The sequence below is a fragment of the Colletotrichum fructicola genome (assembly GCF_000319635.2).
Source record: "Colletotrichum fructicola Nara gc5 chromosome Unknown KSG_Nara_v1_contig10, whole genome shotgun sequence".
Lineage (NCBI taxonomy): Eukaryota > Fungi > Ascomycota > Sordariomycetes > Glomerellales > Glomerellaceae > Colletotrichum > Colletotrichum fructicola.
In genome coordinates, this window is record NW_027094060.1 from 1,943,121 (window position 1) to 1,965,134 (window position 22,014).

Below are 22,014 nucleotides of genomic sequence, written 5' to 3' on the forward strand. Positions count from 1 at the left end.
ACGGCATCATGTCTCTTCAGCCCCCCTGGGATCCCAGTGCCATAGCGGACAGACTCGTTTCCTTACGCAGCTGTCTTCTTCAAGCTCGTCCCTAGACCTCTTGTTATTCGGATTTGGCGTAATCCCCCGGACAGTGTGCCTGTGACCGTCAGCTTCTAGTCATCAGCCAACGAGACTGGACGTACAGTAACGCCTTGCCAACGCCGTTCCAGGCAATGAAGTGTGCGAGAGTGTCAGAGCTGCTTTGTGTCTCCTCGCCAGCCAGGCCATTCCAGCCATGTATCTTACCCTGCGCAATCTCACGCGCTAGTCCCGGTTCATCTGGATAGAAAGCATCGATGTGACGTGTGTTTTCAATCCCGATTTCTTGCATCATCCGTTCGACTCTACGGATCTCGTCGCGCTCCATCCTACTCAACGTTTTCCTCGTCCGACTGGCAGATGATGCCGCGCGATTCAGGTCCGGTACGGCGACCTGAATATCGATCGTTGCGCCGGGTTGGAGAAGACTAACAGCCCTGAGGTTTAGCGTGTGTCTCACTCATGCTCGCATCGTAGGCGGTACCTGTATAGTTTGTTCAAAAGACGCCGTGTAATGGAAGTTCCGACAGTACAAAAAAGCACATTATCAAAAGGATCTCGAGCGCCGACATGGTTCTCGTCCCTGCCATTGTCAGCAGGCGAAGTGACAAGAACTGGGTGGCATACATATACTCCGTGAATTCGAACTCCCCCGAGTCGTCCTGGCATTTTTCGAAGTATCCGGCCATCAGTCTGGAAAAGCGATCGCCGATAATAACTGTTAAATGTGTGATGTCCGGGTCCGACAGTTCAAAATGTTGCAATCGACGCTTTAGCATTTCCATGTTAAGTGCGTTGTCGTCGTTGTCGTCGCGTCTTTCTGAGAATTCTTGCGTGGTGGCATCGCGGTTGTCTGAGCAGTAGCCCTCGTCATCGTCGCGGTTGTCTCCCATGATGTCGTCTATGTCCAATATTTTACTGAGACTCACTGAGAATATGATTCCCGGCTGTACAGCTCCTGTCAAGAACTGAACAGTCTTATAAGGCACTGACAGTGGTGCACGGCCTCATCGCTCATTTCACTCCTCGACAGCCAATTACCGGTGGCGGGTCTCGGCTCGCCCACTGCTAATTCTAGGCCCCTAACTAACATGAACCAAAAGCTGCTTTCAGGGGTCCTTGGGACGGTGACGACGGAGCCAAAACAGTCCGTCAAAGAGCTCCTAACGCATTCAGAGTATTGTCATCAGCTTTCCTGGTCAAGAGTGGAAGCTGGATTGTCACTATTCTAGGCGGACATTCGATCTTGACCGAAATGGCCCCCAACTGGAGCGTCCAGGTGGTTCGCAAACGTCTTGGCGCAGGAAAGTAAGGCGTAGCTCGCCGCAGAAGAGCCAAGGCATCCCACCGACATATAGAATATTGGAGGTTCCCACAACATCCGCGACAATTTCAGTAGCGCAGAATCTTTGTGCAGGCTGCCATCGTCGCTCAAAGGAATCATGCCGACTATTTCTATCCTTAACTCACCTGCAGCTGCCAGGCAATGTTGCACATTTCCACGAAACTCTGGCCAATTGTTCATGTATCCGATCTCTCGCGAGTGTATCACATCGTATTTCTTTTTTCCTTCCACAAGGCGTGCTGATCGACTTCAAGAACGACGTTGTGCGGGAGGGTGCGGCTACGGACTGTCAGCCCTGAGGTAAATGCAGTAGTCGATTACATACAGCGGCGGGTGCAGCAGCAGGTCACGGAATCCCACAATTTTGACTTCCGTCAATCGATGAGAAGCCATCTCCTCGGCTGTTTGAACGGCCCAGATTGCGCTCTTTGTTGGAAAGGCCAGAATGTGCCTAATTCGTTCTAAGAATGGAAGCGAAGACGAATATTCAGACAGTGTTCGATGTAGTAAGTCGTGTGCGTTTGCTAAGCGGTCCTGCAACGGCATTAGCATAGACACCCAACAATAGCAGTCAGGCGGCACATTTTTCGGGTACTGATCAATTTCATGCCTATCGGTCATTGTGAAGCCTGACAACCTGCCACCTTCGGAATGAAGCAAATGAAAAAACGGGCAACCTTTGCGTTGCTCATATCAGTTCCACGGAAAGCATTATACCGACCTCACTTTATGTAAAAGCCAGGCGATGCACCGATTAGTTGATAAATGTCAAATTTTGCTCTGATCCTTTGTTTCCAACATGCAGGAGGTCCCGCAGGTGCTCTGCGTCATGTGATGATATTGGAAACGATTGACAACGCTGTCCTGGCGACATTGATTTCTTTACAGGGTAAACCTGGAATTCTTTCACTCGAGATCCATCAGCGCGCCGTTCAGGAATGAGCTGCCTCGCAGAATCAGTTTTCGAGCGTCTGGACACCATCTCGAGGCTTACGTCCGACACTCTGACTGCGCTCCGCACACATTGGCTAAGGCCTGAAAATCCCTACGGAGTATCCAAATGATCGTTCGATCATATAAGTGTCGAGCATTTGGATTCGCCATGCTGGAGTTCTTGGTGTCGTCACGTAGGAAATGAGTTTTCGAAGCCATCATGGAACAAGGGTCACGATACGCGTCCGTCGCCCTGAAGTGTTGTAGCTTCCGCAGGCTCCCGATCTTAGATTGAAAGGCAGCTTTTATCAACTTCTCAGCCGTACATATAACTAGCCTTCAGGCGCTTTTTGTTGACATTCAGAGTACGATGAGTAAAAGGGCAAGACTTCACAAAGATACAGATCCATTGTACTCAGTGTCGCACCCCTGGGTAGGCCGCCTTGCGGCCCACAGCCAGATTTCGTTGCTACTTCAAACACATTACCCGCAATACGAGGCATGGTTCCGCGTGATGGCTCTACACCTCCAGAGCCCTTGGGGTCTGGTGGCAGAGGGCAGACGCGTATCACTATGTAAATGCCGCATATCTACGACAGATACGGATAGTAATCTGTGAACGCCGCAACGTTCGTCTTGCCTACACGGTAAACTTCCTATGACATCCCGATCCATTCTGCTCCCTTGAATCATGGCTTTTCCTCGATTGAACACTCATCACACTGTCGCGTTTCAGTCGTCAACCGCAAAGCCTGCAACTAGCACCAGTACCCAGCGTCTTGGTGTGTCCAGCCATTCCGTGTGCAGGGTATGTGTCTCGCTGCCCGCAACTCCGTCCACGAGATAAGACCAATTGTCTCCAACCTTTATGCTAAGATTGTTGGGGGGGGGGGGGGGGGGGGGGGGGGGGCGGGGGGGGGTTAGCTATGATGCCCGGTTGGCTCTAAGTGACATCGTTCTGCTACCCCTGAATGTGGGCAGCAGAGTCACCATGAAAGCTCCGCACCACAATCATCAGTGAACACGGACACCCCCTGAGGACTCTGTCTCGTTTCCTATACTCTCAAGCGCGCCCACCCCAATTTGCTTGTTTTCGAGAGTAAGGCACCCAACACAACGAATATCTTAGTCCATCTGCGCGAAAGGCACCACTCTCTGTGGCCTTCGAGGTACAGGCAACAGGTCTCTGCGCCATCGCTGGTATTCGCAATACTACGTACGCTGGCTGTCACTTTACCGTATTCAGGCTGCATGTGGTATCCCTTTTGCGAGAGCAGTGGTGCCACAGGGATCCATAGCGAGAAGTCAGCATGGAGAGAACAACGACCTGGCTGTAATGGCCCTGGAGCAACATGACTGGATCGGTGGCATTGGCTAGCTGCTCCGAGTCGAGGATCGCAGCGCTCTGCGGCCCCTGATCGGCCAACGTCCGCCTGCCCAGGCCAGCCGACTGCCAGTCTGCACGCGTAGACCACCTCTTGAGCTCCCCCTGACGCTGCAATTACCCCTCCCAGACATCCGCCAGCCTGTCCCAGCAGCGTCGGTCTCGGGCCCATGAGGAGGCACGTCGCCACTAGTCGATGACCAGCAGTCCCGCGCGAGCCCCTTTCCGAACGCACCAGAACGGCCGCATCTCCCATCGGCAGGTGCGAGCTGCTCGTGGACTGACTCGGCACGAGGGGCGACCTCAGCCAAGCCTGGCGCCGGGGAGCGCGGAACGCTGCCACTCCTCGCCCTGGAAGGTGTGCCGGCGGCGATCGAAGGCTCATTGGTCGCGATACGCTGGGGATTACTTTGTGGCCTTGGGTCGGCCGCCCCTTTGCCGACGCGTTGTGCCGACATAGAGCAGAAGGATCGGCCACAGAGTGCGTGTGCCGATGGAAGGCCCTCAACCACAGCAGCAGATCCCGCAAGAGCAGAGCGGCTACAGCAGCTGGACGAGCGTCCGGACGCCGCCAGAAGACCGTCACAGGGACCATCGCACAATCGTCTGGGGCGGTCACTCTTCCCATCGGGAGGACTAGCATCCCGGAAAGATAACTTATTATATTTAATTGACTATCAATATGAAAGAATCCCGGTTACAAATAACGGTAGTAGGCCTTACACTCCGCAGGTGTCACGTTACAGCCCTGAAGAACGTACTTAATAATATGTACGAGATGCCGCAGCGTGATAGACCCAGTACCCCAACCAGAACACTACACCCTGTTTCCGTGACCCCTGAGCGCCAGCCGTCAATACGTTCGCCCGCGCGCCTCACCCTGATGGCACCAAGATTCACCTACTGGCAGCGCCGGCAAGTTAGCAACCCAGAAACCAAGTCTATCGTATGCGACGAAGCCCTTGATTTGCAGAACCCAAGGCTAGGGTGCAAATGTGCACATTTGCAGGATTCACATCTCGTCGCCTGCCTAGCTCCACACGTTGCAGTCACGCTGTTTCGACCAAGAAGGCGCTGTCTTCTCTTTCCCGAACTCCAAGAACATCACGGTGTGTCCAAAATCACACAGGCGTATTGTTCCTGCATGTTTTGTCAGTTGACAGATTCAGTTGACGGACAAGAAGCTATCACCGTCTGATCATGTTTTCCCAGGGGATCGGCGCGGACGGTTTGCATTCGCTGCAGAGCTCGTCGCCTCGGTACTCAAAGTGCGTGACGCATGGCTTACAGCGCTCTTGGGTTCTGATGTAGACGATGCACCAATGGGACACAATGTATCTCGTGTGAGAGCAGCGAAACTCGCGCTGCGTATAGTCGCACATTTTGACTCGCCTGAACAGTAGAGATCTTACAGCTAAAATGCAGTGAAAGGAACTATCGGGCTTATTTTAACAAGTAGATAGAACATCACTGCTCGTTGCTGATTGGCCGTAGCAGATCTCATGCCCGGCCGATAAAGATCTGGCGCAGGAAATATATCCCCTACAGTTTGCCCCTCATCTATCTGTAAATCGTCAGCCATCCAAACGACAGCAACAGCAGACGATGGCCTCCATCCTTCCTTTTCTCCCCGACAGACTAGCCTAATGAGGACGACTGCGCTGCGCTATTTGCGTGCTTGTGAACACTTGTACTGATTGGCTATAGGTCCGGGGATGTGGAGACTGAGGGTGTGCCAGCCCTGCGGTCTGCTTACTGCCTGGTTGGTCAGGGGAGCAGGGGTTCGTTCTCCGACACTCAAAAACAAAGGGGTGTGATGATTTGTTGGGGCGTGAAATTGCTTGCTAGGGCAGGGCCTGCCGTATAGTGGATGCAGCTGCTGTACTCCATGATGAAGGGGGGTGTGGAGGGTGGTTGGGGGGGAAGGGGGGGGGGGTGGCCTCTGTTGTTCCCACCCACCCAGAGGTTCCCCTAAGCTATTACATAGTGGCCGACGCACACCCCTATCGCCTGCATAAGCCCCCTTATCTAACCACGTTAGGCGAACGCCGCCAAAAACTCAGCCATAAAAGACAATGTCAGACGGACACTGCCAAAAAGACCCTTTCGTCTGACATTGTTGCTCGTACCGTCCTATAACCCCTGTTCGTCCAACATAGCTGCTCCTATCGTTCTATAACCCCTGTTCGTCTGACATTGCTGCTCCTACCGTTCCATAACCCCTTGTTCGTCTAACATTGACCGTAGACCACACCAGCAAGCCCTTCCACACCAAGCAGTTCTTCCCATCTCCTCTCGAAGAACCGATTCTTGACGATTCGCAACGATGGGGAACGTTGAAAGCCGACAGTTTGCAGACGCTCTCTCATCCTCATGCCAAGGAGCCGATGACATTGGCGAGCAGTTGCAGGACTCGCAGGTACGATCCCCCCTTGCTCCTATCGGATATTACTCACCACCGTAGTTTCTTTCGGCGCTGCAGATCTTCCTCAGACACGTCGAGCTGGTTTGGGACAAGCTTCCTGCGGGCGTGGCCAATATCATTAAACAAAAGTTTCTCCCCTCCTTCAACTCAGAAAAAGATATTGACGCATGGGTGCTGCATGAGATATTCCGCATCGGCAGGTCTGTGGACGACCTGCCGGCATACCTATACGAACAGATCACTGAGCCAGGGGAATTCAACAGAGCCAAGACTCGGTTTATCGCCGCCAGAGACAACGTATGGCTTGTTGCGTTTGCCAAGGTGCAGAAGCAGTTTCAATCTAAGCTCGGTCGGAGCGCTCTGGAAAGATACCTGCAGGAGAGGCAGGGAGGTGACGTGAAGGTTCGAAGGAAGTGCAGCACACACGCTACGGCAGGGGAACGCTTAGAAATGATAGCAAACGAAGTGGGGGGCTGCGGTGCACTGGTCTGTGGCTTGACCGTGCCGTATTCGATGTAGGCCCTGCCTCATAGAGCCCGACATGATTCATTTGCTAACTGATATCCAGCATGACAAACCCCAAACGATTTAAGGAGAGAGATACAGAGGGCATTCGCCAAACAGTCGATCGGGAACTTGCAGAGCGGCGCAACCAGGCGGTCCACGCTCTGCTTAGTGTGTATGAGCAGCAAGTGTGCGCTCAGTTGAACAGGCAAGGGCTCTACAAGAAGCGAAAACGCGCAGACCAGCAGACCCAGACACTGCCCCAAGCACGTACCGCAGACAATTTAGCCCAATCATCAAGTAGCAGGGGCGAGCGTACCCCGGAGACTGTCCCAGAGGCTGTCCCAGACACAGCAATAGCTCAACCGACGCAGGAGGCTTGTAGCTCATCAGCTCTAGCATTGCCAGGACACTGCTACACTGAATCTGACGACGTTTGCCCTTCTCGCGCCGGGATGCATCATCCATCAGCTGCGCCGCCCACCAACACGACTATACAAGCCACCCTATCTTCCAACTGGAGTTATATGGGGAACATTCCCAATATTAATGACCATCAAATTCTTCCCGGGCGGAGGTTCTACGCAGCTTCCTCAGTGGACAGCCTGAGTTCGGTCATATGTGCTTCAGGGGATACCCGACAGCAGCTCGAAACGATCTCAAATCCACCATCCCATGACGTGGTGATCACACCGATAGGAGGCCCGACAGGCATTTCATCGGAGCCTGTCTTTCTGCCATATCACTTCAACACGAGGCAGAGCGCGATAGATCTCGGCAGGCTACCACCAGCCATAGTACAGCGTAGATTCAGCTACCAAGAGGCGTGCGAATATGTAGCACAGACCACCGAGCATCATCCCCCGATGCCACGGCGGCATGGATGAGCTATGATGAGTGGCTCTCTAGCGGTAGCGTTTGTTGTCGGGAAAAACAATGTACCTGTACTAGACACCGTATATTTGTCCTTTCTACTGCGAGAAACGCATCTGATACGAGATGGAACGGGGACTCGATCTGCCAGATGATCGGCGTTCTGTCCTCTCCCTTCTGCCAACTGACCTCTGCTGCCTTCCTGTCCTCCGTCAGAACATCTTCGTCTGCTGGACCTTCCCCTATGATAGGAAATTTCAGGGGAATGAAAATTGCAACGCTGCTGGGAGGTACTGTGATGCGACCTTTAGCCCTCAACGGGCCTATTGATTTGGTTTGGGTGCAGAATTGGCGTTCGCTTGAGATGCGTTCGCCCTCGATGAGATTGATGATCCGGCGTCCCTGCGACGATCAGTAACTATTTCACAACCCTTAATACGTAAGTGTGAACGAACCATTCGATCATGAAACAGGTCCAGAATGGCGCGGTGTTCCTCTGTGAGCACTTCCACACAGCCATCCAGCCCATGGCTATAGGTAGCCTCGAACTTAGGCGTCTCCGCCCTGATCAGCTTCTGGAGCTCTGGGTCGGCTGGGTGTACCTGGAAAGATTTCATAATGGTGAGTGACCAGTTGAGTCCTCCAGTAGGCTGCGATGGTGGCTAGATGGCGAGGAGACCGTATCACTGACATATGGTCTCGTCTTCACAGGCGACGCTTGCACTAGGTCTTCCTCGCGCAATGGGGGCGGGGTATGGAGCGCTGCTGAAGTAGGCGTTCATTGGAATTTCCTTGGAAACCCCACGCAGAGAACAGCACATGTGAGACTTTTGTGGGCCTACGTGTCATTGGTTATCTTCGGCTAAGTTCCCCGCATGGACAAGGAGCCAATGGTCTGTACACGGAGCTGGGAGAACCTGAAGCGCCGACTAGCGAGGTACGACGCGCAGAAACGACGAACTCTACTTCCGCCAACTCTGTGGATGAACATCATGTTGCCTGACGGCGGCGACAGCCCAAGCCACCAGTAGCAACAGCGCCAGCGACAGTAAGGGCGGTATCAATAGCGACAACACCTGTGCCCGAGAACTCCGCGCCAAACCCAAACGAGCGACCCGAAGAAATACACTACAGGAAGACCTCTCGGTCTGGGAATGCAATACAGCCGAAGTCACAATAAGTCGCCAAAGTTATAGGTCAGCGGTCCAGCGCCATCGCGGCAACGGAGGCGGCATGTCCAGGCTGGACACGCGCGTGGACCCTTGGACATGTTCGCGTCGCTCTTGACCTGGGCACAAGAGGACGAAAGGGCCTGTGGTGCCGCCCAGGATTAGCAACACGCAGGACGCCTGTGGACGTCGGTCCTGGAGATACCAAGACTGGCGATTGCAGTCCTTGACAGACTTTTGGTGTACATCCTTCTTGCAGCATGTTCTGGGAACGCATGTCCGCCACGGAGCAGCCAGTGCCAGGCGGGAGTAGGTTAACAGCCAGCAGGGGAAAGGATTGTGATTGGGGTGCGGTCGTTGCTATGAACACTAGTACTCCCATCCTCCTCGCCTGGTGTTCATCCAGGGGGCAGACTGTTTCCTAGCACATCCGCCCAATGTCCTTCAGTCATCGCGCCATGAGTCTCGTCTCGACGTTAACGCCAACCTCACATCTCTGATAGCTTGCGTCAGGTTGGTAGAGGTCTGAGCCTTCATCATTTGCTGGTGCGCTAGCCTAACGTCAGCCCATATCCACCGCTTCTGTCTATGTGCTAACCATATATTGTTCCCTGGTCTGTATGTCAGCTGCGGGAAGTTTATCCAGGTCGATGACAGGGGGGTCGGTAGCAGGAGGAGCTGAGTCCGTATGGCCGTTGGTTCCGTTAGTGGAAGAGGCCTTTGGGGTCGACGGGGGAGTCGTGTTGTCACTGGACTGCGGCATGGTGCGGTGTGGCAGGAGATATTGAGTTGGTTTGGTCGGGAACAGATGATGGTTGGGGACAGATGATGGACGGGAACGATGTGCTGAAGCCTCTGGCCACCTGCTGAAAGACCATGATGGGTTCGCCGGCTCTTTATATACAGCAAATGCGGCGTGCGTGGACGTCGTTCACGCGGGCAGAGGATCGCAGCCGAGATGGAAGGTTCAGCCAGCAACGGGAGGTTCGGACGCGAGTTTGGGCAGGCGCAGGGAGATGCACACTGAGATGGGCATCTCGACGTCAGACTGCCTGGCGAGCAAGGGATATCTCGATCTTGGAGTGGCCGGCTCCCCGGCCGGCGCCGCCTGCGGTTCACCCCCGCGAGGCTCCTTCTGGACGCCTCGAGAGTTCGCCAACGCATGCGTGATGCCCTGTCCGGCTGCATGAAGCACTTCGGCATGCACACTGTTGGTCCTGCGGTGTGCTGATTCGCATCTCGTATGTCGTTGCAATTCTCGTTGCGCCATGCTTCCGGGCCGCCAGGATCTCGTCCCGTCCAGGGTCGCAACAGGCTGGCTTGAACGTTCCGCAGTCGATATGGCCATTGGGTGTAGGCCATTGCATGCAGCCGGCTACACAGTGGATGGGAGGGTCGATGTTGAGGTGAAAAGGGCAAGTAGGACTATCTAATGATCAGAGGCCTTGCATGTACCAAACAGGCAGGGGCTTCTCGGGCAAAGAAAACATATCAACGAGGTTTTCTGGACGCCTCGAGGGCTCGCTAACGCATGCGTGGTGACCTGCCCGGCTGCATCAAGCGTTCCGGCATGCACGACGTCGGTCCTGCGTGGTGCTGGTTCGCATCTCGTGTATTGTTGCGTTCTTGCGTATCTTCGCCATGTCTCTGGGGCGCCAAGATGTCGTCCCGTCCAGGGTCGCAACAGGCTGACTTGGACGTCCCAGGGCCGATGTGGCCGTTCCGCAGGCCATTACATGCAGCTGGCTGGACAAGTGGATGGAAAGGCCAGATCGATGCGAAAGACTGAAGCCGTACTATGTAAGGATCAGAGGCCAGGCAGGGTCTTCTTCGGAAAAGAGAAGACGTCCGCGCTATGTCCACGATCAGGAATGCCGCACCCCTGGTCCCGCAACCTATGGGCACCGGAAAGCAACGTTGATAAGACAACGTTGGTGAAGCCGTTGGACTGCATACCCAGCAAGGCGGCACATAAGGATCTAAGTCGATCAAGCATCCCGCCCAACATCTGACTAGTCATCGTCATGCACATTCTGGACGCGATGTACGAGAGCTCAGTAGCCCAATACGTTAGACTTCCGGCCAGACCCGTTATGCGGCCAGGGTACTTAGATATCTGCGTTTGACCTTCTTGGCCGTTGCGCGCTGACAATGTACAACTGGCACGCCCACATGAGACCAAAGTCGACCCAGTAGAGCCTCTTACCGCAATCGAATTTCTGGCAAGGTATGCCACTCTCTTTACTTGGACAAGAACGCCCTAGAATTATTTGACGTGCACCTCCTCTCACTGGCCTCCGTTTGACCTAATAAGGTAGGAGATTGGGGCGGGGGCATTGAACAAAATAGGGTCCAGATAAGGTGTCCACCTCAATTGCTTATTCGGACGAAGACACTTGTGAGCAATCAAGTAACTGAGGCAGACACCCTGGTGTAAATAATCGCGTTGTGAAATATATGATTCGAAACGCAGTGATATGAGCTCAGCGTATATGGTTCTCTAAGGCAAAAGACCCGCGGGTTGAAGCGTCTGACAGGCTCCCGCTAACGTAACAGGGGTGTTTTGCGCTTAACGTGGGCTGACTAACGCCCCCGATTAGCTGAGACCGACGGCGGTTTGTGTTTACGTCATCCGATAGGCAATGAATCGGACGAATCAAGTCGTTCGCCATCCTCGTCGCCATCCTCATTGCCATCCTCGTCGCCCTCCTCGTCGCCCTCATCGTCGCCATCCTCGTCGCCCTCCTATTGCCATCCTCGTCGCCATCCTCATTGCCATCCCCGTCGCCCTCGTCGTCGCCCTCCTCGTCGCCCTTCTCGTTGCCCTCGTCGTCGCCCTCGTCGTCGCCCTCCTCGTTGCCATCTTCGTCACCATCCTCATCGCCCTTCTCGTCGCCCTCGTCAACGCCCATTCTGGCCAGCACGCAACCGTCCAATATGGCTTCATCTTCAGACATCAACGTTGATGATTGGTATGGATTCAATGTTCCCCTCGCAGACTTCCAGCAGAGACTCGGTGCTGCAACAGCATTTGTGTCATTGCGAAAAGAGGTGGAGCGCAACAAATTAGTTCTCGAGGGTCTCACGTCAAGCCAATTCAACAAACGCCACGCTGAAGATTTTCGGAATAAAGCCCGGATGCTTTGTTGCGAAGAAGGCCACGAGTTAAGGCCTCTTCTGAGTGCTGGCCCCGCCGACCATACAAAGCACCTAAACTTGCTCATACTGGCCTTGCTGGCTACAAATCGAAAGCTATCAAAGAGTATCGAAAGCCACAAACTATCTGCTGTGCTTGCTGAATTCTTGGTCAAGACGATTGGCGACTGTTCCATCCACAAGGAAACAAGGTCTTGTATAATCGAACTGCTTCGAAGCCTATGCAGTGAGCACAGTACTACTTTCAGTCAGGAGATTCAAGGTAAGCTTTTAGTATCACCGGAGCGATCTCTGTTTGTGTAACATGTCTCGTAGGACTTCTCCCAACGTATGATTCATATCCGAGTAAGAAAAGAAGACTAGAATACGATGGTGAGGCTGACCGCTTGGTTCTGCGGCCGGAGTCCTTGATCCCCCCAGAGCTCAACTCTGGCGACTCGGCGCCGGATCTTACCCGAAAAAGTAAGACAAGCTTTGTTATCACTCCCTTTTTAAGTGCTGATCAGTCAGGGCCCCTCTTTCAATTCTCAGCAGCGCGAGGGGACAAGTTGATTAGAATCTGGCCAGCATTCTACCAAGCAGTGCGCACGGCTCGGCAATGGTGTTGGGAGAGACAGAAAGATGCCGCCCAGGACGCCCGCCCAAATACTGATGAAGAGAGGACGGATTGTGTCGTAGCCTTAATCCCCGACAATGATAACGAGGATATTTCGTTTGTCTTCCGAGTTGGTTACAAGGCAGGCTGGGAAATAGTGCAGTATTTGGAATTTGAGTCTACGAACATTCCTTCTTGACATTTAGTCATTTTTAAATCTCACTGTCGCATTGTATACCCGCACTTTATAGCCCTTGGAGACTTTCTGACCACCATCCCCGGTATCTTTTCCATGCCAAATGGACTTTGAGTCTGGGCCGTAGACCACGATCGCCACCCCGTTCGCGATGACAGTGGTTTGGTCGTCAATGGTGAAGTCATGGTATCCATAAATGACTTCCTCTTCGCCTGAGAGAGCTTTATCGCCGGTGGGCATCACGACCGGGTCGGGTGTTCTGTTCGCCCAAACTGAGGGGGCAGATTTTCGTGGTACCAATAGCCCAGAGTGCGGGTGGGCAGAACAGCCTGTCGAAGGCATGTTAGCAAGGTTTCAAGTGCTAATATCATCTCAACTTACCGGGCTACTTCAATTGCCTTGACCTTCATTTCCTCGTGCTGATGCGAAGAACATTTCTTTATGTGGTAGATTTGCTGTGTAAAAGGGAAATCGTTATTGAGCGGGGTGCGATGGTGCCTAAGCAACGTGTCGCATCCATCCTGTTTTCGGGCAGAAATGCACGTGACATTCGCCTTTGTCCGTCGCTACTAGTTACGACCGTTGGATGCTGAGTCAGTTCACTTTTTGGGCTACTGGCATCACGAAAGCTGGGCCCGGCTTTCGGCGGCACCACGTCTGGGAAGGCAGGCGCCCCACAAAAGCGTCTCCCTCGAGGTGGCAATTTTCAGGCCATAACAACAAGAAGGCTGAAAACCAAGCCTATCGTTTTCTATTGCCCATGTAGAAGGAAGGTATTGATAACGATGATCTCGAAGAGGAAGTTTCAAGCAATAGGAAGTATTTCGTGACACACATAGCCACAGCTCTGAAATGCAAACCAGGATACCGTACAGCCTAATGACTTCGTAGGCGGGAGTAAGAAAGTCGACCAGAGATATGAGACCAGATCCTCCCACTTGACAATGGAAACCTTTGCCGGGGTTGGTTGGGCAGCAACGTGAGATCGGGAAAATATTATCCCAGCGAGATAACTTATGTAAGCCGTCCAGTCGATATGAGTTTCCCCCGATGCGAGCGGGGCTGCAGTCCATGACTCGGGGCATAGTACGGCCGTTCCGTCGCTCGTTTATAGCCATTCACAATGTGCGTGAAGTGGCTTGACTAATCTAGCCACGTGGTATGGCCGACCCCTACCGTCAATACGGGACTCGGGTCGGAGTTCGGGTCTCGGGCGTAGGCCCGGCCGACTTCCGTCTTGCACAATGGATCTTCCTCTTATGGGCGCTCCGTCACGCACCCGTTACCTCTTGAAGTTGCGCTGAGTAAATGATAATATCCGATGCGGGACAAGAAAAATTTTTCACTCCATGAAGCAGTCGACTACGTAAGATATGTTTTGTTTCATCCGCACGGAATACACCTGCTTATAGTGCGGGGGTGATCTTCACTATCTTCGACAAACCAATCAGCCTCATGTCTGTGTCTGCCACTTGGCCATAATTTCTCATGCCAGCGCCACATCCACGCGTTTCGCTGCTGCCGAGACCATTGGCTCAAAACCACCGCGTCTTTGGTCCTCTCTGTGTTTTGCCTGACTGTTAAATCGAATATCTCTCGCTACGTGTCACCTGGCATGGTAGGAGACTGAGGTTGGTCACCGCCGGAGCAGACTATCTTTGCGCACGCCTCAGGGTGTAATGCAATGGCCGCATGTCTTGGGTTCATATCCTTACTGTGGTGGCACCTGCCCACAGGTGTTACAGGTGGCCTGTGCGGCCCAGGGTCCCCCAGGCCCTTCTTCCAGCCTCTGGCCTGGCAGGCAGCCCACTTAGCTAGATTCACAGACATCACACTCTCTACCACTCGTTTCGCCCGTGCCTCCATACTTACCGTATCCGTATATCTTCTCAGGTCTAGCGCGTCGTAGGAACTGCTCCTGTGATTGGTGTGGTAAAACTGCGTGCCTCACCAGGCTGGAGTGCTGCATGCAGGAGCTGCAATGCAACTGGGTGTTATCGACATGTAGTACATCCACCGCAAATTTAAGATCACGTGCAGAGCGGAAGCCCAGGGGCTGGTGCAGCGGGCAAGTCTTCGCCGTGGTGACCTCTCTCTGGTGGGACCCAGTAACACCACCGTATGTTGTTGGAAGAAGCAAGTCTTCCTGAGATGGCTCTGGAAACCCCTTTAAGAGGCGGTTGGCTGCCAGCGGGAGGCCCACGCGACCCTACTTTCAGGATTGATTATTGCAACGACGGCCTTTGATGTCGGACTAGGCAGCTACCTGCCAGCCGTTGAGGCGCCGTGGTTTAGGGGCCTCAGGCTTCTTTCTCCCGATGCATTGCGGCAGTTAGATACTCGAGCAGCGCCCTCTCTGGACGACATTGTGCCTATGGACCCTATCTACCAGCCTCTACCCAACGTTTACAGAATGCCGGACGACGGCAGATTTGTCCAAAGCCTCTGCCCGGCTCCAACACCAGCCGATTACGACGATTTCACGCACTTTGCCGACCAGCAGCGGCCCGACCAATGCCACGACCAGTGCCACAACCCATTCCCGGACGAGTTAGAAAGCGAAGTGCTGTCGAAGGTCATGGACATAAGCTGTGCCTCGACGCTCAATCCCACAAAGACTAAGGATGTCAAGTACAATAAGCCTACACATAGCGCAAAGGAGGTTAACTTCACCACATCCGTGGACACGCTAATGAAGGCCATTCAGAAGCGGAGCGACTCCGTGCGGAATGCGGATTTGACGCCTTCTGTCACACCTGAGCCACCACAGGATTTGCGTCAGTCTCAGGGTGACTCGACCACAGCCGAGACCGTCTTGTGCTCGGCCGAGGAGGCCGCGAAGTCAACAAAAACCGTGAAGGCAAGAAAACATGCGTGCGATGTCGACGACTGTGGCAAGTCCTTCTACCAGAGTGCTCATCTCCACACCCACAAACGCGCTCACACAGGTGCGAAGCCATACGTGAGTACCCACCGTTCATTTCCAGCCAGCCCCAGCTAACAGTGCAGGCATGCAATTGGCCGCGGTGCGGGCGAACCTTCTCGCAGCCTGGCAATCTTAAGGTGAGTGACCCGAAACGGACTATGTCCATATCGCTGACCGTCAGACGCACATGCGACGACACACCGGCGAGAAGCCGTTTCTATGCGAGCAGTGCAGAAAGAAGTTCGCCCAACGATGCATTCTTAAGAGTCATGAGGCCACCCACACCGGTGTGCAGCCATTTATCTGCAAGTTGGATGAGTGTAATAAGCTGTTCACGCTGAGGGGAAATCTGAAGGTATGGTGCGCTCATCACGGGTTCTGGATGCCTCTAACATTTGACAGAACCACCAGAACAAATACCACGAGAACACGCTGATGGAGCTGACAGACTGGGTTGTATCTTTGTCAGATATCAATGGCCTCTCTGACGACGACCACGAGATGTACTGGTACTTTGCCAATGTCTACAATAACAGCAATAAGGGTATCAAGGGCCATGGGAAGGGTCGGAGGGTTGCCTACGTCTCCGGCAAAGACGACAAAGTCCGCAAATCTCGGTCAGCACGTCGTCCACCGACGAGGCCGATGATCACAGCGACCTGAGCCATGTGAAGTGGCTACCGTCTGGCCCGCTAACGCCGACTTTCCAAGCCTCGTCTATTATGGTCTGCCTCAGACAACCCAATTCCACAACGAAGCACAGGGTTACTTGGGGTTTGACTGCTATCATAGAATCCGCCTCACGTAATAAGTTTGGCTTTCACCGCAAGCCCTGGAGATTAGATTTGAAATGCAACAAAAAATGCCCCATGAGAAAGTCCAGCCTGTCTCAGAGTGAATCTGTTCACGCGTGGCTCGCCCAGCTTCAGCTCTAGCGTGTGGTGACCTTAGTGGTTGTGTCGCCTAGCTGCCGCGGGGCCGACCCTGTTTTTCCTTCTTATCAACCCTACGCACCTGCTTACGAACCGCGGTGTTGCAGGACATAGCATCCGATGCCACACTTGTTCAGACATGAGTAATAAGGCGGTGGGCGAAAACATATGGAACCATCCTGAGTGTCTATTGGGCTGGCATACTGGGCCATGATTACAGCTTACCCCTGTTGCTTCTGAGCTCCACAGATTGCATGTAAGCTGTTATACTGCGGATTGCTCTGTTGTTTGTTGCATCGCTCGGTGCCGCATCCCTGCACTCAGCCCAAGATCAGTCATCAACAGAGTATTGGCCTGGTGCATTCGTGTTGTTTGCAGCTGCGGCCGGGCTGGTGTGCCTTGCCAGACCCGCCCCGCCGGTTGCCTTTCGCTCGGTCAATGTGCATCCCAGACGGAAGATGCTGGACTTTGACTGGGACGCCCGATCGTCTACTCGCTCACAACGTCTCAAGAACCGGCGAATCTCGCATTTGGGCATTTGTGTTTTGTTTTCAGCTTCAGCGTTGCCGTACTCAATTCCATACTTGTGATGAGAAGAGTGCACATCGCTGTAAAGATATTGATGCCAAAGACTGTGTTCGACGTGGTATGCGAACCACCTTCAGAGGTGCTCTGCATTTCGTAAGGCAGCCGCTAAAGTGCTTCGCCATCTTGCCTGGGTCTGTTGTTCGCCCGTCACATAACATAAAGAGCTGGACTTCCTGTTTGATTCTGTACGCCACGCGTTGACTCGATATCTCTTGCATTTTCAAGCGCGGCACGACTTTTGATGTTTGCCGGTTTCTGACACTCTTTCTGAAGAGCAACGCTATGTTTCATTTAGCTCAGACAACGACCTCACAAGCGGGCATTTATTCGAATACCACTCAAATCGGCGCTTCAAGCATGACTCTGAAGTCGCATGTTAGTATGACCGCCATATCCGGCCTTCCAGTATCTGGATTAGAAGGGAAAAAGGACAAGTTGGATGGTTTGAATGCAGCGGATGAATCAAGTTCACAAACGCCTCCCCAAACCGGTGTCACCAAACCCGGGCCCGACCAAACGACTAGCCTTGGTGCCTCCAAGTGCGCAACGAAAAGCTGCAAATGTACAGAGGAACTCTGCAAGCAAACTCGCGAATCTGCGAGCAAAGCCAGCCGGGGAAATGCTAAGAGAGGGAATGAGGAGTCGCCACTCCCGCCGAAACGAAGTGGAGCCCTGGCACCTACACAGACTGGCAACGCCAGCACATCTGACAGGAAGGCCACGCAGAAGAGAGAGACATTATGGTCCCCTGAAGAGGAGCCTTTGAGCCCGAAGGGCAATACAGAGTCACCCAGATCCTCGACGTCTAGATCGTTTGAGCCCCGCAACCCTGAAGTCGACCAGACAGAGGTCTTGATAAAACAGCTGGAAACGCGCCTGATATCACAGGAACAGCTCGTCGCCGAGGGCAAAGGTATATACGCTGGTCTTGTGATGGTCGAGAGCAAATGCATCGAGGTCGACAATGCGCAGGGTTCCACGACGGAGTCGAGCCCGAAGCTGAACAACGAGCAGTGGCAGGCATTGATCGCGCTCCACCGAACGCTGCTGCATGAGCATCACGACTTCTTCCTGGCATCGCAGCACCCGTCCGCGAGCCCTGCGCTGAGGCGGCTAGCGAGCAAGTACGCGATGCCGGCGCGCTTGTGGCGACACGGCATCCACTCATTCCTCGAGCTTTTGCGGCACCGTCTGCCCGCGTCTCTCGAGCACATGCTCACCTTCATCTACCTGGCTTACTCGATGGTGGCGTTGCTGTACGAGACGGTGCCGACGTTTGAGGATACCTGGATCGAGTGCTTGGGCGATCTTGGGAGATATCGGTACGTTATACTGCAAGATACTTGAGCAAAAGCTGACCCTTGCAGGATGGCCATCGAGGACGACGACCTGAAGGACCGCGAAGTTTGGACGTCCGTCAGCAGGCACTGGTATTCGAAAGCAAGCGACAAGGCACCCACGACGGGACGACTGTACCACCATCTCGCCATCCTTGCGCGGCCTAATGCGCTCCAGCAGCTCTTCTACTACTCGAAGAGTCTGTGTGTCCCGATCCCCTTTCTTTCGGCCCGCGAGAGCATCATGACTCTGTTCGAGCCTCACCTCAACGGATCGCCCACACGCCTTCAGGAGATCGATGCCGCCTTTGTCCGAGCTCATGCGATCCTGTTCTCTGGGCGCAACCAAGAGCAACTGGCACCCTCCGTGGACGAGTTTATCGGTAGTCTGGACAACCACATCGGGCGCACCACGCGACGATGGATGGAGAGTGGGTACCACATCGGCGTCGCGCTTGGCTGCTCTCTCCTCGAGTACGGCAGCGAATCTAACGTCATTATGCGAACAATTAAGTCAGGAGCGCGCGCCGACGAACCAAACACGGCGATGCAGGGCGTTGAGACCGCCGCCCCATCCCAGAAGTTTCTTGATGCCCTTGACTTCGCCTGCCGCACCCACGATGTCGTCTTTCGCCGCTTTGGCGACCCCAGCGTCACCCCGTATCTTCACGTTACCCTATCGTTCCTTCATCATCTTGTAAAATTCCCCGCCGCCATGGCTCATATCGAGTCCAAGATCCCCTGGAAGCTCATCTCGCTCATGCTCAACACCCTGATCGGCACTTGCACACGTTTTGACAAGATCGAGAACGAGGCCTTTCCCCGAAACGAGAAAGAAAGCCCACGCCCGCTACCCGACGACTTCGCCCAGCGTGGCCTTCTCTGGGTTGAGAAGTACTACCCCGCCGACTGGTTCACCGCCGCGAAGATCGACGACGAAGAGAAGTATTTTGAGGTGGCGTCCATGATGGAAGAGAGGCAGAACCGGTGTCTCTGGTTGGGGAACCGCATAGCAGCCACAGGGAAGTGGCTGACGTACGACAAGAACCTGAGGCAGTTCAGTGTCGCACCACGGTATGCTATTGAGATTGCCAACCTGCCGACAGCTTCGGACACAGGTAGTGATCCACCGATGCAGCCCGATGGAAGGGGGGCAAGAAACGGCGCCGATGTGGAGATGCCGGATGCGTAGGTGCTTTGTCAGCTTGAGTTGGAGGGATGTGGCTGCATGTTGTAGATTCACCAGAGAGCGGCATGGGCCAGCGGAGTTAGGCGTCTATTTTGGCATAATACACTGGTCTCGCAGCCATGAGAAAGTATCCAGATTCGTAGTCCAAGGAGCCTCCGGTGCCTGCTCGTTCAGTGATGGCCGGCCAAAAGCTTCCGCCCAATTCGCAGGATCGCCATGGCGGGCGTCCGCGACCCTGAGTCCAGGCCTCCACAGGCCAGTCGCCGCCACATGGCTCAATGATTGGCCGTGCGCCTTGGATCGTCTGCGGTGCATTCGTTGCGTTCTCATGTTGTCATGAGACGAAAATGGCTTTTCTCTCGAGACACGACGTCCCTACGTGGGTGGGTGACAAACGCTGTTGGCGTCCATGCGGAGCCGTGGAGCCAGATCCAACCACGACGGCAGGGGCGTGTCCGACGAGAGAGACGCCAACCAGGGCAGGCACTCGCCGATGCACGCAGGCACCAGCAGGCCGTGTGGGTGGCCGAAAGGGCCGCGGCTGCTGGCGCGGGTGGTGTGGGACAGCTGGGCATGTCGCTTGGATGCTGCATGGCCTCCCCGCTGCAACGAGAAGGTGTGGGTCGCAGCAGAAATTGGACGGCCCAGCTGCTGCGTCCCAACAGAGATGCGAGGACGATGTGCTGTAGAGGGTACCTCTGGGTACGCGACTGGCCCGCGCGCGGCGGTGGAGACGACGACCGGGGCTCGATCTGCTGCGGGCTGTGACGGGCGCCCCACCTCTGGGGATCGCCCAGGCTCCGCAGCTTCGTCCACGACGCGCGCAGCGTCCGGCTAGGTGCGGTTTTTGGCAGCAGAAGGTCCTGCTGCTGGTGATGTGTCAGGAAAAAGCAACGACGCGGTTTCGACGACGCGGTTTCGAGGATGACGGCGGCGATGAAAACGAACCGCTGCCAGACTCATCGACGGACTCTGATCGCGGTGTTTGAGTCGACCGTCGCGCGAGTCGGCGACGAAGCATCCTGAGATTGGAGCTCCGGCAACCGTCGGGCCACAGTAAGCGGACACGACATCAATGATGGGCCCCTTCGATCACTGACTCAACGCAGCACGTCCAATACCATGGCGTTGTGGAGTGTGCAGCACACCTTCGTGCGGCCTGCCGAGCTCCGTAGTACCTCGCAGCATCCTCGATACGTCGGGTTCGATATCGGAGGCGATGTAGGGGCTTATCTGGCAACCATCCAGCCTAGAGCGCCTCCTTCAACCGCGGCAGCGTCCAAGGTTGACGGCTCGATATCCGTCTGTGATGGCGACGAGATCCAAACGGGCTGGGTCGATGATTATTTCGGTCTGAGTGACGGCAAAAGGCCCTATGGTCGCGGTGTTGGCTGGGAGTCGCAGGAGGCCGACACGATGGAGAGTCCTCAGTGGCCCCGGAAATTTGTTTGTTCGTGGTGTTCCGAGCGGTGGAATGTGGCACATTGGCCACAGGGCAGGACGTTGAAAGGTACCTGCACGATAGGCCTCGATGCCGCTGCCTCGAGCGGCGCGTCCTTGGGCTTCACCCGCCCGCTGCTGACCATGGTAGGGCACCACAGCGCTCATCGCAGAACGATTCCCTGACTGACGCCGATGACGATATTTAGCAGTACTATCTGGATCACGACCACACCGCGGCAGAACCGTGTGTTCGTGGGCTTTGCCAGCAAGCCCGGGACTCACTGTTACCCGGCTGCTGCGATGGTAATGTGGCCGAGTCACCATGGGAATCAGCTTATAGCTGCGTCATGGACCACTGTGATGTTGTTACCGATGCCAGACATAAGATGAGGGTATTTGCTTCCCTCGCAGCAGCGTATCGTCTGGCTAACCGAGGGTATCAGAAACATTTGAATGGCAACACAAAAAAAGGACATGGTGTTTATCTATCGGGACTGGCTGGGCGCATCAAGAAACACGACTTCCTGTCCTCAACGGACCAGGCCGTCTCCTCACGTCTGATGGATTTATTCAACGATTTAGACTCCCGGGGACAGATACCCATGTCACAATCCGTTCGGACCGTTCTGCGTGCAGACGAAGTCAGTAGCCCGGCCGTCCTGGGAGAGCATAGGCAATGGATGGTGTACCTTGGCCTCCATGCTCCGGAGACATTCAAAGCTTACTGCTTTGACGCAACGACCGAAAAATGGTACTACAAGTTATACAACCTGGACGAACCGACAGAGGAAGCCATGCGAGACTTGACGGGTCGCAAAGTGAGGTCGTCCACGACTTTCTGATCGCGGTTTGTCGACCTGCCCACCGCATTGTATGCAGCCAGCCAGAAAAAATACAGAAATGAATCTCCATCATTCTCCATTGTCCAGAGACACAGC

The 22,014-nt window shown here is 54.5% G+C and overlaps 8 protein-coding genes across 8 annotated transcripts; 5 read left to right on the forward strand and 3 right to left on the reverse strand.

Moving 5' to 3' along the window:
• Positions 1-148: 148 nt before the first annotated feature.
• CGGC5_v016030 (uncharacterized protein) lies at positions 149-974 on the reverse strand (the record flags this gene model as incomplete). The annotated part of the gene is made up of 3 exons (XM_066153417.1): positions 149-518; positions 566-664; positions 709-974. The coding sequence occupies 3 exons, from the start codon at positions 972-974 to the stop codon at positions 149-151; spliced, it is 735 nt and encodes a 244-aa protein (XP_066007263.1).
• A 3,890-nt stretch (positions 975-4,864) lies between these two features.
• On the reverse strand, positions 4,865-5,125 carry CGGC5_v016031 (uncharacterized protein; the record flags this gene model as incomplete). Its single annotated transcript, XM_032027309.1, has 2 exons — positions 4,865-4,883; positions 4,935-5,125. 2 exons carry the CDS (start codon positions 5,123-5,125, stop codon positions 4,865-4,867), a joined length of 210 nt encoding a protein of 69 aa, XP_031876320.1.
• Positions 5,126-6,069: 944 nt separating this feature from the next.
• Positions 6,070-6,976, forward strand: CGGC5_v016032 (uncharacterized protein; the record flags this gene model as incomplete). Its single annotated transcript, XM_066153418.1, has 5 exons — positions 6,070-6,162; positions 6,208-6,368; positions 6,432-6,683; positions 6,737-6,847; positions 6,913-6,976. The coding sequence occupies 5 exons, from the start codon at positions 6,070-6,072 to the stop codon at positions 6,974-6,976; spliced, it is 681 nt and encodes a 226-aa protein (XP_066007264.1).
• A 4,307-nt stretch (positions 6,977-11,283) lies between these two features.
• Positions 11,284-11,626, reverse strand: CGGC5_v016033 (uncharacterized protein; the record flags this gene model as incomplete). Its single annotated transcript, XM_032027311.1, has 2 exons — positions 11,284-11,297; positions 11,368-11,626. 2 exons carry the CDS (start codon positions 11,624-11,626, stop codon positions 11,284-11,286), a joined length of 273 nt encoding a protein of 90 aa, XP_031876322.1.
• Positions 11,627-11,651: 25 nt separating this feature from the next.
• Positions 11,652-12,664, forward strand: CGGC5_v016034 (uncharacterized protein; the record flags this gene model as incomplete). Its single annotated transcript, XM_066153419.1, has 5 exons — positions 11,652-11,686; positions 12,123-12,132; positions 12,186-12,215; positions 12,275-12,332; positions 12,381-12,664. 5 exons carry the CDS (start codon positions 11,652-11,654, stop codon positions 12,662-12,664), a joined length of 417 nt encoding a protein of 138 aa, XP_066007265.1.
• A 2,410-nt stretch (positions 12,665-15,074) lies between these two features.
• On the forward strand, positions 15,075-16,250 carry AZF1-0 (Asparagine-rich zinc finger protein AZF1; the record flags this gene model as incomplete). The annotated part of the gene is made up of 4 exons (XM_032027313.1): positions 15,075-15,623; positions 15,671-15,724; positions 15,769-15,942; positions 15,990-16,250. The coding sequence occupies 4 exons, from the start codon at positions 15,075-15,077 to the stop codon at positions 16,248-16,250; spliced, it is 1,038 nt and encodes a 345-aa protein (XP_031876326.1).
• A 1,214-nt stretch (positions 16,251-17,464) lies between these two features.
• Positions 17,465-19,636, forward strand: SMG6-1 (Telomerase-binding protein EST1A; the record flags this gene model as incomplete). Its single annotated transcript, XM_066153420.1, has 2 exons — positions 17,465-18,429; positions 18,475-19,636. 2 exons carry the CDS (start codon positions 17,465-17,467, stop codon positions 19,634-19,636), a joined length of 2,127 nt encoding a protein of 708 aa, XP_066007267.1.
• A 675-nt stretch (positions 19,637-20,311) lies between these two features.
• CGGC5_v016037 (uncharacterized protein) lies at positions 20,312-21,918 on the forward strand (the record flags this gene model as incomplete). The annotated part of the gene is made up of 5 exons (XM_066153421.1): positions 20,312-20,335; positions 20,652-20,689; positions 20,743-21,220; positions 21,283-21,468; positions 21,520-21,918. The coding sequence occupies 5 exons, from the start codon at positions 20,312-20,314 to the stop codon at positions 21,916-21,918; spliced, it is 1,125 nt and encodes a 374-aa protein (XP_066007266.1).
• Between the last annotated feature and the right edge of the window lie 96 nt (positions 21,919-22,014).